The following is an 18404-nucleotide window of genomic DNA, read 5'->3' as shown; positions in this document are numbered from 1 at the left end:
AATACTGCAGTCCCAGTTGACTCTTGTTTTATCTTTAATAAATAAATGTCACATTGATCGAGCAGGTGTTGAACAGGCTATTCTACCTTGACGACCATGTCCATGAAAGGTAGAATAACTATCTCGTTAATTTCGGCTATCCCAATAAGCTTGCTCCTACTTCTGTCAGAACACTTTTAAGCTCGGCTTCTTTTTCTTGTGCAAAGTCGGATAATTTTTTCCCCTCGTAGCTTGTAACATGATATGTTTGGCGCTTCCAATTTTTGAAGCGAAAAGCTTCACTACGAGGGTCGGAGTAGAGTTTCGCGCATGCCATAAGCCACGACCGAGTAACGTCACGCGCAGCGTTCGACGCAACCGCGCACTACTGCGCATGTGCGCCGCCTTCTCACCGCCGCTACTACTGCGCGCGCTCCTCTCCTACCTGCCGTTTGGCCTTCCGTTGCAGCCTCGTGTTGCCCGCGTCGCAGCCGGCAACCCTCCTCTCCGCATTGCTGCGGGCAGTTTTAACCGCGCCGATTTCCGTCTCCTCCTCCGCCTCCGTGCAGGCAGTGTGTGGACGGCCGTCAAACCAAGCACAACTGAAGCTTTTCGCTTGTGCATCCAGGCTTAACCAGAGCTAAGCCACTGCCTAATTTATTCCTCTTCCCATCTAAAGCGTTAAAAAGTGACTTAGTCATGGCAATTCCGGGGCTAAGCTAAGATCAGTAACCGCATTCGCAGCTTCTGAAAAACAGTATTCTTCGGAAGCACCTCGTTACAAATTAAAAACACGTCGGAATATTACATAGAAGAAATGTATTCACAAACACAGCAACTCAGGAAGTAAGGCGGTTAGAAATATGCAGCAGCAGCAAGCACAGGAACGATGATGTGCACAGAATTTTAATAAAAAAAGCTTACTCGGAAATCGTGCCAACCTGCATGGCTTGGACGTCAGGATTAAACGCGTTGCCGCTCGTATCACCACCACCGTTCAGCTAATGTCACATATGTACACGTTCTTACGTACCGCACACTCAAAAAGAGCAGTGTCATGTGTTGCGACTTTTAACACTGCGCGTTAACAGCGGGGCTGATTTCCTTCCATAGGACAGCACATTCAGAACGTCCTGACACGGCGCAGCTACCGGGCGACGGCAAAACAGAACTACAAGCCTGTCTTCTCGATGCATACAAAGGCTCAATGTTGTTGCGCCCCTGCTGGGCGCACTGCTACACGCCGAAAGAAACGCCGTAGGGTAGTAAGGGATAAGCTCCAACCGCGTGTATGCCAGAAGCACCTCTGACGCTTACAGACACTGAAGTTGGCCAACGCACCGCCCCATGCGGCTCTGTCCAAGGCGCTCCACCAGGATGACGTGCAACACGAAATCGGCGATTAAGATTGTCCTGATTTGATGGTGTTGATCTCTTTTATAATCAGATCTGGTAAATCGCCCATATCCAGACCTGCATCGATGACAGCAAGCATACACAAGTTCTGCAGCGTCGGTGCTAAGTGCAACACGTGCAGGTCCGTCAGCTCCTCTTCCGCCTCAGAAATGTCCTCGAGGTGGTCTTCCTCCTCAAGGCTGGGTGGAGGCCCGATGCAACCGAAGACCAACACCCTCTCTCCAAGCTCACAGCAGCCGGGCGAGCGTCTAGCACACGGGCCTGATCCACTGGGCGTCACTTTAATCCAGCACGACTTTACAACGTTATACTTGTGCATATCTGCAAAGTAGGTGTTCAGCATTTCGTTGTAGCCACCTAAGATATACAGCTGTCTCTCGTACACGAAGGCACCGTGACACTCGCGCCCCTCCGGGGCGAAGCCTTGCACTTGTAGGCGCACCCACGTCGCAGTGGTCGTTTCCAGATAATATAAGCAATTGTCATAAGGATCGTCGGGTCGTGAGAATTCTAGGTTACCACCCCAAACGTACATGCGGGTTCCGATGGCGGTTGCCGTGTGGCAGTAGCGTCCGAGGGGGGCCTCTCCGCTGGTCGGGACACGATGCCACTCTAGGGTCTCCAGGTTCAGAAAACGTACAAAATTCGATGAATCTCTGTGCAATCCACCAAAAATGTACATCCGGTGACCAAGCACGCACGCCGAGTGGTTAACATCCGCTATGGGTACTTCGCCTCTTACCTCCGGACGGCTCCACATCATGGCATCGCTATCGAAGCGGTAGAGGCCGGTAACCTCTGTGCTGATGTGCTGTCCGCCCCATATGTAGACGCAGTGGCCGTAGGCTACAACGCTGCGGCCAATGACGTTAATCGGCTCAACTTCGGGAAGTGGCCGAGTCTGTATTCTATCCCACCGGGACGAGATGGGGTCGAAGGTGTACACGTCGACGATGTAGCCCGAGATTTCATCACTGTCCGGCCAGCAGATGTCGAAACAGCCGAACAAGTAAACCTTCCCTTCGATGGTGACCGACGTTTCGTTGAAGAGTTCTGGAATGCGGTTCAGCCGCGCCGTCCACATCGTTCGATGGCAACCAGTTCTTGCGAAAAGGATATCGGGCCGCTTTGTTCCTTTCCAGTCAATGGCCAAGCAATGAAATCAAACTTGGTGGTGGGCGTTACTTGCTCTCCGTCCTTTTTTTCACAGTGCGACCTGCTGGTGCGCCGCCTGCCGGAATCACTGCGTGGTCGGTTATGTTCATAGCTGCACGCAAAGAAGAGAGGAAGAAGACGCGCTGCACAGTGGGCGGCGCATGCGCGTGCTAGCGCGAGACTTTTCGTCTTTACCTTTACCTTTTTAAAGGAAGGTAAACAGCGCAAAACACAGGACGAAGGAAGAAAACGACACACAAGGCGCTGACTAGCAGCTCAAGTTTAATCCGCCAGGAGCGAAATATTTTTGCTTAGAAAGTTGTATCAACCTGCCCGAGCTTCTGCCTTTACCTTTGTTGATGGCACCGTTCGATGTGATGACGTCACGCGTCAGAAGTAGTTGGCCGATTCACTAATAAGCACCTCATCTGATTGCATCGCATGCCACATATATTGCGGGCCATGAACACGCTGAAGGCCTGTAGGAGGACGGAGATTTTAGACCGGAGGTGGAGAGACACCGAAGATCTAGCTCTTCGAGCGTAACAGGCCAGAAGAAAATACGAACATAGAAGCTAGGCTTCCATTAGTGTGGGCGACAGGTGATTAGCGCTCCGGCCGCTGCGCAGGAGCGGCAAGTCAGAGCCAGCAAACATGCAGCCATAGCAACAGGGGATCAAAGCACTCGGGAAACTGGACGCAAGCAAAAAATTGGCAGAGGCTTAGCTTGGTTAAGCCCGGAAGATTGCGAAAGCAAATTACGAGCAAGTTTAGCGACTACAGTAGTGAAAGGCGAAAGCCCGAGCGCTCCACGGAACGTCGTAATTAGTTAAAGTGCTATTGAGGTGTCCACTAAACCACAGAGTTGGTAGTAAGGCACCTTTCCTTTCCTAGAAATCACCGCAGTCTACAACGCTGTCTATGTCAGAGCGCATCAATGAACGCCACAACCGAGGTCAAGCGAAGGATCAAACGTGGATGCGCCGGGACGACGCTTCCCTGCCTCTCCTTTCATCACGCTCTATAGCACGGCTTAAGCAGCAGTGACGGTGGCGGCATTGAAATGCAGGACGATGCAGAAGCGTACGCGGACATGACGAGACGCAGGCCTGGCAAGAATTTATATGCAGCGGGTTCGACGCGGGTTCGATCCCGGCCGCGGCGGTTGAATTTCTTTGGAGAAATTCTAGAGGCCCGTGTACTCTGCGATGTCAGTGCACGTTAAAGAACCCCAGGTGGTCGAAATTTCCGGAGCCCTCCACTACGGCGTCTCTCATAGCCTTAGTCGTTTTTGCACGTTAAACCCCACAAACCAAACCAAACTATATGCAACGCGTTCGAAACTGTCTAAAGTGCGTACAGGCGAAAACGTTTCGCACCACTTTGCCTATGTGAGACTGGTGACATCACCACTGAATTACGTCACACAAAATTGATAACGAAGTAATGACAATTTACTAATTAGTGACTAATTGCTGATTAATGATTAAATACTAATTAACTGCTAATTAATGACGCTTAAGCTTCGCCTTTAGGAGTGGAACGCGACAGTGTGTTGTAGCGCTGCCAGGCAATCCACGGAACGCCACCACCCGTTCGGCGCGATGCCTTGCCCTTCGAACGCAAGGCTTTTTGAGGAAAGGAAATGGCGCAGTAATTCTGTCATCTCGGTGGACACCGGAACCGCACCGTACAGGAAGGGAGGAACGCCATCACCCGTTCGGCGCGATGCCTTGCCCTTGTAGCGCAAGGCTTTTTGAGGAAAGGAAATGGCGCAGTAATTCTGTCATCTCGGTGGACACCCGAACCGCACCGTACAGGAAGAGAGGAACGCCATCACCCGTTCGGCGCGATGCCTTGCCCTTTTAACGCAAGGCTTTTTGAGCAAAGGAAATGGCGCAGCAATTCTCTGCCATATCGGTGGACACCCGAACCGCACCGCGCAGGAAGGGAGGAATGCCACCGCCAGTTCAGCGCGAAACTACCGGCGCTTGTATGCCGGTCCTGTAGGAGGGCTTAGGGTGTCTCGTCAAATCTCGTACGCTGCCAGGATGCTCTCGTTTCAGTGACCGGATGTTGGCTCTCGATCTCGGCGTGACGTGACTACACTGCCGACAACGGAAGCTAAAAGCATTTCGTGCTTAATAAATCTTATACCCCTGTCAAGCGGGCAAGTTAAGTGCACTTACAGAGAGTGTACTTCGCTGTAAGTACACTTTGTCGCATCTAAACGACGCAAGCGGAGTGTCACTCGCGGGAAAGTGCACTCCGCCAGGAGTGCGTTCACGGACCACACTTTGCTGGCCGAGTGCGTAGCCTCGACGCCAGCGGTTCCAATGGAACAAAATTTATAGTGCATAAAAAGTACTTACAGCTTTATTTTACGTGCTATAACACTGTTTTCAGAAAAAAAGTTCGTTGGTTATAGCTACAAGCGAAGCAACAAAACAAGTAAACGTGATCGGATGCAACATCGCTGCCCGCCGCCATCTTGTTTGTTGTCAAAATTCTGGATAGTCTTGGCTGGACTTGGCTGGACTTGGCTTTTCTTCTATTTTCACTTTTTTTTCATCGTTAAAAATAGTTGAACCTCGCTTTATTTGCGCTATCACGTTAAGGAATAAAATATTATGAGTCTTTTTTTCTTTTCTATCGTCCTGTTCAGAAATTCCGCTCATTTTCTGACGACATTTTTTTTACTACGAGTGCACTTTGCTTTCCCGTTTAGCACCGCATAGCCCAAAGTGTCACTCGGGATGCCGAAGCGCACTCCCCGTAAGTGCACTTAACTTGCCCGCTTGACAGGGGTATTAGTCGCGAGCCTCAAGCCATGCGTGCCGCAGAATCTGTCGCCGCAGTCCTCGTTAGGCGGCAACCGTTCACTCAGTTTGAATGCGGAAGGGCTGCAAGTGGGGCGTGTTGGTGAGGAGTCATACTCGAGGTGGGCGAACAAGACGATGGAACAACGCCGGCAGGTTTTATGTGAATGTTCTTTTGGTGCCCCTGATAAACTAATAAAATGTATGCCAAGTGGTTCAAGGGTGGCACTTGCTAACGACTTTTCAATCCAGTTATATCCGCCATGGTGGCTCAGCGTTTATTGTGAAATTCAGAAGTGCAAGATGCCGGGCTAGTTGGTAATCCATGATGAATGAAAAAACAGCGCAAGGCTGCTTGTGCTCGGCTGCTGACCCGGAAGACGCGGGCTCAATCCTAGCCTCGGCGGACGAATTTCGGTGGAGGCGAAATGCTAGAGGCCCGTGTACTGATCGATGTCGGTGCACGTTAAATAACAAGATTTATATATCAGCCAGAAAGCCTGCTCTAAAAAAAATCACGCCTGAAAGTGCATACAAATTTACTAAATAACGACTCCTGTACCCTTCTATCTTCCCATTTGCTCGAATGTGAGAAAGAAGCAAAGAAATAATGCATGGCGCAAGTGAAAAAACAACAATAGGGTCCTTTCTAGCCAGCAGGATCAGCGCGGGTGTGGGAGGACAGAGGCGTGTTAAATCATCAAAGCATTGAGGATGCGTGGAATCCACAACACAATGGCTCTGTCTGCTTAACAGGCGTTTTTCATGCATCGCACTTGTTAGCTTCGTATTGTTGTCTGTGAGTGTGAAGTTATGTCACTGTCCACCTGATTAGCGCATTCTGTTGTTAATCAGCGCTCGTATCGCCGGCTTATTTTCCTCCACGTTTTCGTCTTCTACGTACCGCTTTTTTCAAGTATTGCTGCACAGGGCCGCTTTTGGCGTCCACATCGAAATCTGAGTGTATATCCTGGTGATTTCGTATTTTATAATCGATTGATCACTGCGCGGAGCTTATCCCATCTGTCCTCAAGAAGTCACGCGAGCGCACAGCTCGAGTCTCGAAGTCTACTTGTCGTCTGCTTGCGGCCTTTGCAGAAACACTGGAGCAGACGTGTCTGTGCAAATGACACGCCGTCTGCAGAAACTCCGCCTTTGGAAAAAGGCATCAGTGAATGCAGTCCACGAGAAAAGGAAACAGCCGGGGAAACTGAGCACTACCGTTTCAGTTTTCTGCCAAGAACAACTACCAGCACTAAGTAACAAGGCAGAGGATATCAGCGCGTTAGGAAGTCGGTGTCGGTACGAGTGGCAGCGGTGAGGAAGCTGGACAAGTATAGTCACGTTTGTCGCAAAACATTGTTGTTTTGTTTGGTTATACTAGATATCGACAAAGTACTTGCGAAAAGTCAATAAATTACATTACTAAGTACTATCCTAAAATCGCGCGAATGTACGTAAATCACACTACCAATTATTGGTTTAAAAAAATAATGAAAATAGAATAAATACTCCTGAAAACTAATTAACTACTTTAAAATTAATTGTGAAGTATAATGTGCAGCTTATCACATAATGAAACAAGCAGTAGACTCGATTAGCGGTCCGTTCGTTTCTTTTTACACAGCCAAGTATAAGTTCCTCTGCTCGCATCGTTGTTAACTTGTCGCTGAAGACTTGTCTCTATTTGCTTTAGTAAGCAGTTAGCGTAGCGGCTGTCCATGTGTTTGTCTCTTCTTCGTGGATTGTCTAGTGTTCGCGATCGTCGTTCACCATACGATTTTTTCACAATCATACTTTTGTCACAGACATCAAAGCAGTTTCCGTATTCTTGTCCTTGAAATTTTCCACATTGCAGTTTACAAATAAAATTCACTCTAATCAGTATCTCACTCATTGGGCTGTCTCTAGTTAAATCCACTGAATAGCTTCAAATTAAGCCGACACCAAACACGCACGCATCACTACATGTTAAACTTGTCGTTTAACGCATGGGCCGACCTTTAATTCGCATTACAAGACCTCTTTTTAATCATTATCATTCCATACACACACGCGTGACGTCACGCGCCACATGATTTGTTCAACACAACGCTACCTAGAGGACGCCTCGCCTTCTGCTGAACGGCAGCCTCCACTCTGTCTCGTTAAAATAATCGCTAACGGAGATGGCAATTTCGTCGTGCCTGAAACCATGTGATTTTTCTATACACTCTGTAGGCTCAGAGCCATGAACAAGTCTTACGGAACATGGTCATGATTTTCTACAGAAAGAAAACGAGTATACATCAGCGGGCTACAGGCAGCTACGCAGTGTCCGCTGGAGAAGTTGCCAATGAAGAACTGCGTCGGTGCAGTAAAAAAAAAAGAAAAATAAATGCTTGACAGTCTCCGGCTTCCTACCACTACCCAGTCGCCGCACCCTATAACATCCCGTTTATTAAACTGTCAACCGTTGTTCTTCTTTTCTCGGAAGCAATGGCACATACCTACGGTAGGGGATTGGCCAGAGTTTGGTGCAGGTCCGAAGAGGAGAAAAATTCATCCAGAGTTATCTAAAGCGGTTCATTAACAAAAACTGTCAGCCTTTCCGGCACTGCTTTGAATGTCGTCACCTTCATAAACTTCTATCCGTGCTCGAGTGAGTCCAAAAGGAAGAAGAGAACACAAGCACTTGCGTGTGCGAGCCGAAGTTCGACAGAAAGAGAGAACAAACTCTATTGCTGCCTTGTGATTACGTGTGTGGTTCGCCCAGGTCAAGGAAACCATTGTCGTAAACAGCTCTTCTGTCATGGCCGATCACCTGTCGCTGAAGGGGAAGCTCTGTGTGAGCCAGTCTCATCTCCCATTGAGCCAAAGTTCGAGCTCTGACGTTTTCAAGAGTGCATGCACCTTTTTTTGTTGGTGGTGCCACTAAACCAGCCAAGTGAGCCGTAGTTTGCACGCCTGGCCAGTTTGGTGGCAAAAAAAAGAAGGTGCATGGAACAGCCATTGTACGAGCGTGCATCAAATCATGCGTAACAGCGGGAGATTTGAACCACGAACTTCAGTTATCGTTGGTGTGAATGGCCTCAGCAAAAATAACTTAGGATATCGCATTGTCAACGGGTAATGGTCGTTAAGCGAATTTAAAATTTTAAGCAAGCGAACCGTGTGCACGATAGCTCTCGTGCACAAAATCTTGCACAGGAAATGTTAGTAATATGGACACAATAACTGGGACCTAAACATTTGAAAGGACATCTTGTCGCTGAGATATATAAGATGCCAAAACCAAATGGTTTGGGATGGCCGGCATAGTACATTTTTCGGAAGCTCATCGCCGCTTGAAGCACAACTCTCTCCATCGGTGTCGGCCAGGTGAAAAAGTCGTGCAGTGGTTGCACAGCAAACTTTATTGTGAGCAGGAAGGTTGAGGAGCAGTCCGGGTCAAACGGCTTGCGCGGCTTGCATGCCGCTTTTCCTATGGCTGCTTTGTTTATATGCGTATATAGGGTGTTTTACGTAAGGCTTTACACAATTTTTAAAAATAGCCTTTTTTAGTTATAAGGCTTTTCCGGCATAGCATTGTCTGTGTAGTAGTACATCATTATTGAACACGCAAACGTTTTAACTTACTTTTAGCCTCCTTAATTACTTAGAGGCGTGTAGATCGCCGTAAATAATATCCATATCAGTTTTAGAATTTCCAAAATAAGGTCATCCTCGGTACTGTGGCCCAGCAAACTTTAGCTACATCGCGCCAAAATACATGCGCTTTCGAGAAGCTTGCAGGCAAAGCAACCTCTTCAGAGCAAGCAACTTGTCGAAATAGCCAAAATTTGTTCGGCCACAGCGCCGATGGTAACAGCATTTTCGAAATTATAAAAACCAATATGTATATTACTTGCGCTGGGCTACACGGCTCCCAATAATTAAGAATCCTAACCGCAGCAGTTAAAAAGTTAATTATTCAGTATTAGTTAACCTGCATGCTAGTTAGCACGTCCTAGCTTTATTGTAATGTACTACACCGCTGACAATGCTATGCCGAATAACCACACACTTATAACTCAAAAAGCCTATTTTTAAAAATTGTGTGAAGCCTTATCTGAAACAGCCTGTGTACTGAGGCATCCTCCAGAAGTGTGTTCGAGGGAACGACGTAATCACATTTCAGGTTAGCATGGAAGCGGTCAACGTGTTAGCGTATAACTTCTATGGCAAAGGGCTACAGTTTACTCACGTGACGAATATTCCTAATTTGTTGGATGTCTTAGTAGGCGGGTAGAAACTGAAATGTGAGCTTTGCACACACGAACGAGCATGCAAAAAAAAACCTGTGTGACCTTCATGCCGCAGGCGTCAATAGCCGGCTGCGCCTCGACGCAGTAAGAAAATCCTCCTTTTTTTTTTGGGGGGGGGGGGGGGGGGACCATCACATTCCGGAAGCTTACGTGGCAAAAAGATGCTACAGTATTCGCTGCTCTTCCATTATATTTCTAGTGCGGGCTATCAGTACACTCCAAATATCCTCAAATTATACATGTACGACCAAGGGATAGCGCCAAGTAATTAATACACAGCGCTCTCATGGAGTTTGTCCTCCATGTGCGCAAAATAGAGCCCACACACTAGGCCACTGACGTAAGGTATTAAGGCGGAAGCCTTTAATGCCTCATCGTTGTAAGCAGGGGTTGTCGACAGAAATGTCACGCTTTTCAATTGGTCGAAACGGTCGAGACGTCACAGTGCGCGCATTTCAAACGGGACCAATTGTACTTTGGCTAGTAACCATGCAACCAATTAAAGGGATGGTATACTGATGCTCCAAGTAAGTTTGACTGAGTTTAGTTAATTACTTAATTAACAAATTAGCTTAATTAACCTTTCTAGTCAAACCAGATAAATAAATAAAACCGAGTAGGAAATTGGTCGAGTCGGGGAATCGAACCAGGGTCTCCGAAGTGCGAGACGAGCACGGTAACCACTCCGCCACGCCAGCTCGATGGTTTGGAATGAACAAAGGCGCGTCTAGTGAATACGGTCTTTTCGTTCACTCCCATCTTCCTCCCTTCCCTTAAGGCGAGGTTCAGGTGTACACCGAGATATGTGAGACAGATACATTTCCTTTCCTCAAAAACGAATTTACCGACAAGCAAGACGTAGAACCGAACGGGCGATGGCATTCTGTGCACTGCCTAGCAGCGTTGCAAGACGCTATTGCGTTCCACACTGGGAGGCGAAGCTTAACATCGTAACCACACATCAGTGACACAAGCAGCAACACCGCGCTTAAGGCTTTCGCCTCTCCGCGCTTTAGGTCAACAAAGCGCCCCCCTGAATTTTTTGCCCATGGTACACGGCCATAAAGTTCTGTACTGAAAACCATCTCTTTACTATTTCCATGTCGCATTTTCATGTGAACATTGGCTTCACTTACATTAATGGAATGGATGGATGGAAACACCTTTATTACACACACAAAAAAAAATCTTCCAGTGTGGTCCCTACTTGTCCAGGAGTCCACGGGCTAGTGCTTCACGTAAAGCCCGATCCACTAGCCATTTCTGGCCGGCGGGCTGAGCGGTCTGTAAAGCAGCCTCCCAGGAAGAATGAGTGGGATTGGGTATGGGGATACTGCCTTTGGGGAAGGACATTCCCAAAGGTAATGGAAAAGTGTGGATTTGGGCACGCCACAGGTGTTACAATCAGGAGGAAAGGTGGGATGAAAACATGAGAGGCGGTGGGGTGAAATAAAGCAGCCTGTCTGTAATTGCCGCCATGTGGCGCTGGATAAGGGCGACAAGGTCCCGTTACAAAGGGAAGGCTACATCATCATCATCAGGTTCTGTGGGGTGGTGGCAGTGTCATGCGGCTGAATTTGTAAAATGTGGTAATTTGGTGATATGTAGAGAGGACCGAAGGGGCTTCTTGCGCAGGGTTGGGTGCCTGATCCTCCGGGGTCCGGGAGGAGAGTTCTCGGGCCAGCGCATGAACGCGCTCATTGCCGGGGATCGAAGCATGCCCAGGGACCCACGACAGAGTAACCGTTCGGTCGAGAGAGGTGGCCGTGGTAAGAATACGGTGTGTTGCCGGAGTCGCCACGCCCTTTAGGTAGTGGCGGTACGCGGCCAGTGAATCTGTGCGAATTTCGGTTATGTTTTTGTCAATGATGGAGTGGGCCAGAGCAAGTGCGATGGCGGCTCCTTCCGCCTCTGTAGGCGAATTAGTTCGAATAGTGGCGGCGGCCCCCACTGTGCCGTCTTCATAGGCTGCGACTGCCGTGAAATATCCTGGTTTAGAATTTTGTGCCGCGTCGACATAAAGGATATCGGAGCGGTTGCTGTATTTTTTGGTGTAATAGCTTGCTCGTGCCTGCCGCCTACCGTGATGGAGACTAGCACTCATATTGCGCGGTAGGGGCTTCTGGTATATGTGATCCTGCGTGCGCAGAGAAATCATGTAAGGTGTAGGACTTGTTGTGGTGGGAATTGGTGGATTGAGACGTAGCTGTCGCAGTAGGCATTGCCCTCTTTCCGTGCGACTCAGGCGGACTAATTGGTTGGTGCGTTGAGCCTCTATTAATTCGATCACTGTATTGTGGGTACCAGTGGCCAGGAGACGTTTCGTGCTAACGGTCCGTGGAAGACGTAAGGCAGAGGTGACAGCCGTGTGTATTAGGATGTCTGCCTGTTGTCTTTGCCGCTGAGTGAGTATGTGGTATGGAAGGTGGTATGTAATGCGGCTAATGATTAGTGCATTTGTCATATTGAGGGTCTCGCGTTCAGACTGCTCATGATTGCGTGCTGCCACCTGCCTGATAAGTGCAGCGACCTGTTTGGTCTGTCTCTGCAAGATCTGAAGGGTGGCGGTTGCATCGAGTGTGTTGTTAATTAGAAGGCCGAGAATCTTCACCTGAGGCACAATGGGCACTGGATTCCCGTACATGTGCAGTTCAATCGGGGGGTCACTGGGGAGGGGTTTCAGCTGCAGGAGTTCCGATTTATTTGGAGAGCAACGGAGGCCTGTGTTTGCTAAATGAGTGGTGGTGATGTCTATGGCAGATTCCAGGATATCCTGGGCTGTTCCAAGGGATCCTCCCGTTGTCCAGAGGGTTATATCATCTGCGTATATGGCTGTGTGGAGTCCTGGGACAGCAGCAAGGGCCTTTGCCAGTGGCGCTAGGGCAATGTTAAAGAGTAAAGGTGATAGAACCGCCCCTTGTGGGGTTCCCCGGTTAGGCAGGGGGAAAGGCTGTGAGGCAATATCCCCAAGGTGGAGGTCTGCCGTGCGCCCCTGAAGGAAGGCCCGAATATATTGGCATATGCGGGTGCCACACCCCGTGGTGGCTAATGTCGTGAGGATATGGTCATGGCTTATTGTGTCGAAAGCCTTATGGATATCCAGGGCCAGTATGGCTCGCGTAGAGGCTGTACGACGCTTAGTGCAAAAGAGAGACTCTTTAAGCGCGAGAAGTACGTCTTGCGCCGAGATGTTTGGGCGGAAGCCGAATTGAACGTTTGAGAGAAAGCCTGTTGTTTCTAGGAATGGTTGCAGGCGATTGAGAATGACATGCTCGAAGAGCTTGCCGACACAGCTTGTTAAGGAGATGGGGCGCAAATTTTGAAGAGTGAGGGCTTTGCCCGGTTTGGGTATAAATCGCATGCTGGCATGGGTCCAGGCTGATGGGAGCGTCCCAGCTTGCCAGTGGTTATTAAAGAGCTCCGTGAGTTCCTGGAGAGAGACATCGTCCAGGTTTAGTAGTGCCTTGTACGTTATGCCATCCGGCCCCGGCGCCGTAGAGCGGCGAATACTAAAGAGTGCTCGGCGGACTTCGTTTAAGGTGATGTCGGCATCAAGTTCTGGGTTAGGTGGAGGTAGATTGGGTGGATCTGCCGACTGAAGAGATGTGGGTATATAAGTGTCCCGTAGTTGGCCAATTACGTCGGTGCCCTTTTGGAGCTCTAGTTGTATTAGACGTTGTGTGTTTACTTGTGTCTGAGATTTAGTGGTTGTTGGATCCAAGAGAGCGCGTAGGAGGGACCACGTGCGTTTAGTGCTTAATGTACCCTTGAGGTCGTTACAAAAGGTTGCCCGGTTTGCGCGGGCTAGCGTGTTCGCGTATTCTTCTGCCTCGCGAGTGAGAGCGGCTATGCGGAGTCGCAATTTACGATTGTGTCGCTGGTGACGCCAGCGCTTGAGAAGTCCCTGTCGGGCCTCCCATAGATGAGCCAGATGCGGATCAACCTGCGGTGCCTTAGGGGTATTTTTAATGCTTTTGCTGTTCGCCTGGATGGCCTTCACCAGACGGTCTGTCCAGTCAGTGACAGTACGGGGTTCTGTCGAATCAGTTGCCAAATATGAGCGCAATTTATCCCAGTCAGTGAGAAGCTGCGAACGAGGGTTGAAAATCTTGGAATCATAAGATATAATAGTGGAGACAGGAAAGTGGTCACTTCCAAGGCTATCCTGGAGCACCGTGTGAGATTTAACGAGTATGTTCGGTGTGGCCCATGTGAGATCGGGTGTGGTGTCGCGGGTGACGCTTGTGCCAATGCGAGTGGGTACGGTGGGGTTTGTGATCAGGCTAAGGTTGTAATCAGCCATTGCGGTAGAAATCAGGTTACCTTTGGGGATATCCGAGTTGTATCCCCAGTGCGTGTGACGTGCATTAAAATCACCCACCACAAGAAGGTTTGAGGAACGGAAGGAGCCCAGGATACCCGGAATAACTCTGCCTTTATCTTTAGGATTGCTGTATATGTTAATAATAGTGAGGCCATATGTGTGTCCTGGTGAGCTGAGCTCTATCGCGGTATATTGAGTGCCCTTGCTGTCGGGCGTGTTTGTCGGTGTGCGGTCTAGTACCGGCATGGACGCGAGTGTCAGGATTGCCGTACGTGGTGTAAGGGCTGCCGTGTGTTAACCGCGGATATGAATGCGATTTGTTTCCGTCTCTTGCAGAGCGATGACATGGGGGATTAGGGGAGTTTGCTATATATGCGGCTAGTTGTGCTTGTTTTCGGCGTATGCTGCGACAGTTCCATTGCCATATAGTTGTTTCTGCTGGTGTGTTGGACTGGTGTCGCCGCCGACGTTTTCGCGTGTTATTGTTCGGCGCCATGTTGCTGGTCTGGATAGAGTGGATGAGGACAGGCAGCGGGTTCAACTGCGCGCTGCTTGCGAGTCAATTCCTGATGCGGTATAAGTTCTAAAAGCTTGTTGATGCCGGCTTCATGTTTTTCCAAGCGTGTGTTAATCGTAGCTTCTATCCTGTCAGCCATGGACTGTATCAACTGTGCCTGGGCTAGTATGAGCTGTTGCTGCATCGCTCCGAGTTGTTCAGCAACTATAGTATTTATTATGGTAGTGATTTCTGAGCGAAATTCAGCGGAACGTATGCACGGTTTAACCGCCTCTTGAGGTGTAATAGGGGAGTTAGGGTTTCGAATAGAGGTGGGAGTGGAGGCTTCTTGGACGGACAACTCACCGCTTTTAGCAGAGCCGGCTTCTTTCTCGGGTGTAGCGTTCCGGAGTGACTGCGTTTCCTGGGTCTCCTGGATGTGGGATGCGCAATCACTGGCTTTCGAGGTAGAGGTCCGTGGCTCGGTGGCGTCTGTCTTGGTACCACTGGGCACCCGAAGGGGTTGAAGTTGTGCGAAATCGCGTTGTGAAGTTTTATATCCGGCGTTCACGGTGCCCACACTGGGCTTTTCCGTGTGGTCTTTGCTATTTTGGTTGTCCGACGGTTCTGAGGTCTCGGTCTCCATGGTCTGCTCCAAAGGTGTCTGGGCACCCGTGGTGGCCACTGGGTTTTCCTTCCTCAGTGGTGGGAGGGGTGGCCATTGTTCTGTGCTTTGGTTCCAAGCTTTCTTTGGATGGATGGCGAGTGCCTTGCTTGGACCGTTTTCCGATTCCCTTTCGTGGGAAGTGTTGTGCTGTTGCTATATCCTTGAAGTTCTCCCGGCCGGTCGGCTTGGGTTTGCTTAAATTTGGGCCGATGCTCAGTCTCGTGCTCCTGCTCAGTCTTGTTGTTCTGCGCATTCTTTTACTTCTGCTCAGGCTTTTGGTTCTTCTGCATTTGGCTCTGTGCAGCAATGTCTTTATAATGATGACGTCGGATTACGGCTTCATCAGCTTTGCTTGTCTTTTTCCCTCTTGTGGTGTAGTTCTTCTGTCTTGCCGGGCAGTTCGTGTCAATGGTGGAGTGGTCCGATGTGTCGCAGACGATGCAGTACTTTTTGCAATCGACATGTCCGGGTGGAGGATTGCGTACTCCACAATTGTAGCATCTTTTCTCCTGCGGAGTGGGACAAATGTCAGCACGGTGCCCTATTTTCAGGCAGCATCCGCAAACCTGCATCACTGGTCGGAATGGTTTGCACCTGTATTTGATACCGCTGAGGTAGACAAACCGTGGCACTGCTTTGCCTTCAAAGGTATATAGACATGCCCCCTTGGTGCCGAAAGGCCTCGCTTGAATGATGTTGATTTGTTCGGGATATGTTTCCGTGCAGTTTAGTAATTCTTCTTCTGAAGGTATTGGTAAGGCGCCGGTAATGATGCCTTTACATGAGTTATCTGGTGAGGCTGCATAAGCGCTAATTGAATATTCCTTTCCTCCTAGATTGATTGCTTGGATGTTGCATATCTGTTCAGTGAGATTCGGATCTGGGGTGCTCAGAATAGCGATGTTTTGCTCTGGCTTGATCCTAACTCTGGCCTCGTGGGTCAATTGGCGGCTGAGCTTGAATTGCAAAGCAGCAAGAAGTGACCTACCGGAGTTGTTATGCAGCGTCACCCCTCCACGCAGACGTATTACCACCTTGTAGTCATCATGCGGCAGCCTCGGTAATTTGATGAGGCGTGCGGGTCGTGATCTTTCGCAGGTGTGTGTGTTTCTGCCTCCGTTACAGCTTTGAATCATTTTTTGCGTGCGTCGATCATCCTGAACCATGGCGTCGCCTTCGGGTAGGCTTCAGTCCTGTCTCGTTGCGTCCCGTGCGGTAGGCCCCCCTCCGTTGTGTCGGTGGTAGAAATTCCGGGCATAGCGTCCTGGGTATCCATGTCGCAAGTTCGTGGACTCCCTCCGTTGCCGTGGACAGCGAGCACGACCCGCTGTGGCTGGATGGGAAGGCAGCGGCGTCGGCCATATGAAGCGTTGACGTGGAACGCCGCTCCGCCGCGCCGAGGCGGCGTTAACGTGGAACGCACTCCGCCGTGCGCCGCCAAGAGGGGTTAGGCTTAGTGCGGCGACTCCGCTTCGGAGATCTTCGTAAGGTTCTTGTGCAAAATACAGCGTACTCACGGACAAAGGAGTCCTCGTAAAGGTCCCTTGGGTGTTCACGAAAGCCTGAGGTAGGAATTTAGGGCGCTATGATGGGTAAGTGGGAAAATAAAGGCGAAAGTTCACAGCGCCTATGTGAAGCGCGTCCGCTCCGCTCGGCTGCCCGGCGTTCATTCACACATTAATGGAACTATAGCACATGAAAACTCTAAGGTTAGTCTAAACTCTCATGTAGTTTGGAGTTACCACAGATTTGAAAGCAAAAGCAATGGCGCAGAAGTCGGTGATAATTTTATTGATCTGTATCTCAGAAGAACAGTTACTGTAAAATTTATAGCCTGTTTTATAATATCCTCATGGCTTAGCCAGTGATGTCAGTTAGTTTGATTCCGGATGTCTTGTCAGCTACTGCTGCCTTGTATGTTGTGTTGAGTGCGCGAGCGATTTCTATCACTGTTCGAGACAACGTTTTCCTCAAACTGCTTGATAACGTCGCTGGGGAGATCCATGGACGGGCGGAGAGGCTTCAGCTTTGCTCTCATGCCGGATAGCACTGCGAAGGTGTTCAGCTCCGTATCTGCGCAGATGTACACGTGGAGGCGCTGGTCACACAAAAAATTGTGCGGACTTCTAATTTTGCTTTACTCGCTTCTAGATTAGTTTTGCAAAAAGAAAAAAAAAAACGCACTGCAATTGTTCCTTTCCGGCGAAAGATTATGCCTCTTGGCACATACCTTGTTTGCGCTGACGACTTTGTTCTCACCATAGCGGTTCTCAAGATTACCTAGAATAAAAGACGCCGCCTTCGTCTAGGCGAGTTTCATGAAGAACAAGTCGCGCAGGGAGGGAATGCCGGGGAGGTGAGGTTTCTAATTTGGCTTGGCTACTCTTTTGCCAAAAAAAACATGAATATTACCTGTGAATCGACAGCTGCACGGCGATGCTTTCCTATGCGCGCAGATGAAATCATTTTAATTGCGCGTATTTTACTTTTTCAATAAATTTTTCTTCCTTTTTTCATTAAATTTTACTTCCTTCTTTTTTTCTTACTTACTTTAATTACTTTCTCAACAAATGAAAGCAGCGGGTCGGTAGCGAGAAGACGGGGAGCAGGTTCGAAAGACTAAAGAGCTGAAGGCTACTCAATGTATAACCTAGCAAACTCTACTGCAGTAATGTGTTCGAGCTGAGTCGGGCTTTATCAGTGATGCAGCTGTTTGGAAGCGAAATCCTAGAGTCCCGTACATTGTGCGATGTCAGTGCACGTTAGTGAACCCCAGGTGGTCGAAATTTTCAGAGCCCTTACTACGGCGTCCCTCATAAACCGAGTAATTTTAGGACGTCAAACCCACATACACCGTAAACCAAACCATGATGCAGCTGTTGTTGCTCTCGCTAAGTGAAGGAATTGTAAATGATCTTTAGGGGCTGCCCAGCGATGACGCCGAGGTAATGGAGAGTACTATAGCAGTGTATGATTAGCTTATGATTTGGGCCTGTTAAATCTCCCCGAAGGAACGGATTTCAAGGCACGTTCGAGGAAGTAAACAGAACAAGAATAGCAGTGGGTGTCAATATGTTTAAGAGTACCCCTTGGGTAATGTTCAACAGTATGGGATAGGAATAGAGGTTAGGGAGCGACTCAATGAATGTGGTAAGGAAATGCGTGCGTAGGACAAGAAGTCATGGCAGATTTTTATCTCACGGGTGCAATAGCTAGGACCATAAGAAGGGGATAGAATGCATTTGGCAGGTACCGTCTGGTA

General features: G+C 49.1%; 1 protein-coding gene across 1 annotated transcript; it reads right to left on the bottom strand.

Annotated features, from left to right (window-relative positions):
* Window positions 1-1422: 1422 nt before the first annotated feature.
* LOC149357082 (uncharacterized) lies at window positions 1423-2479 on the bottom strand. Its single transcript, XM_089576500.1, has 2 exons — window positions 2138-2479; window positions 1423-1452 (listed from the first exon to the last, which is right to left on the bottom strand). The coding sequence occupies exons 1-2, from the start codon at window positions 2477-2479 to the stop codon at window positions 1423-1425; spliced, it is 372 nt and encodes a 123-aa protein (XP_089432626.1).
* Window positions 2480-18404: the final 15925 nt, after the last annotated feature.

This window comes from Amblyomma mixtum, chromosome 3, assembly GCF_055824585.1.
Source record: "Amblyomma mixtum isolate Tamu chromosome 3, ASM5582458v1, whole genome shotgun sequence".
Taxonomy (NCBI): domain Eukaryota; kingdom Metazoa; phylum Arthropoda; class Arachnida; order Ixodida; family Ixodidae; genus Amblyomma; species Amblyomma mixtum.
The sequence above is the reverse complement of the archived record's forward strand: the minus strand, read 5'-3'. Positions and strand labels throughout refer to the sequence as shown.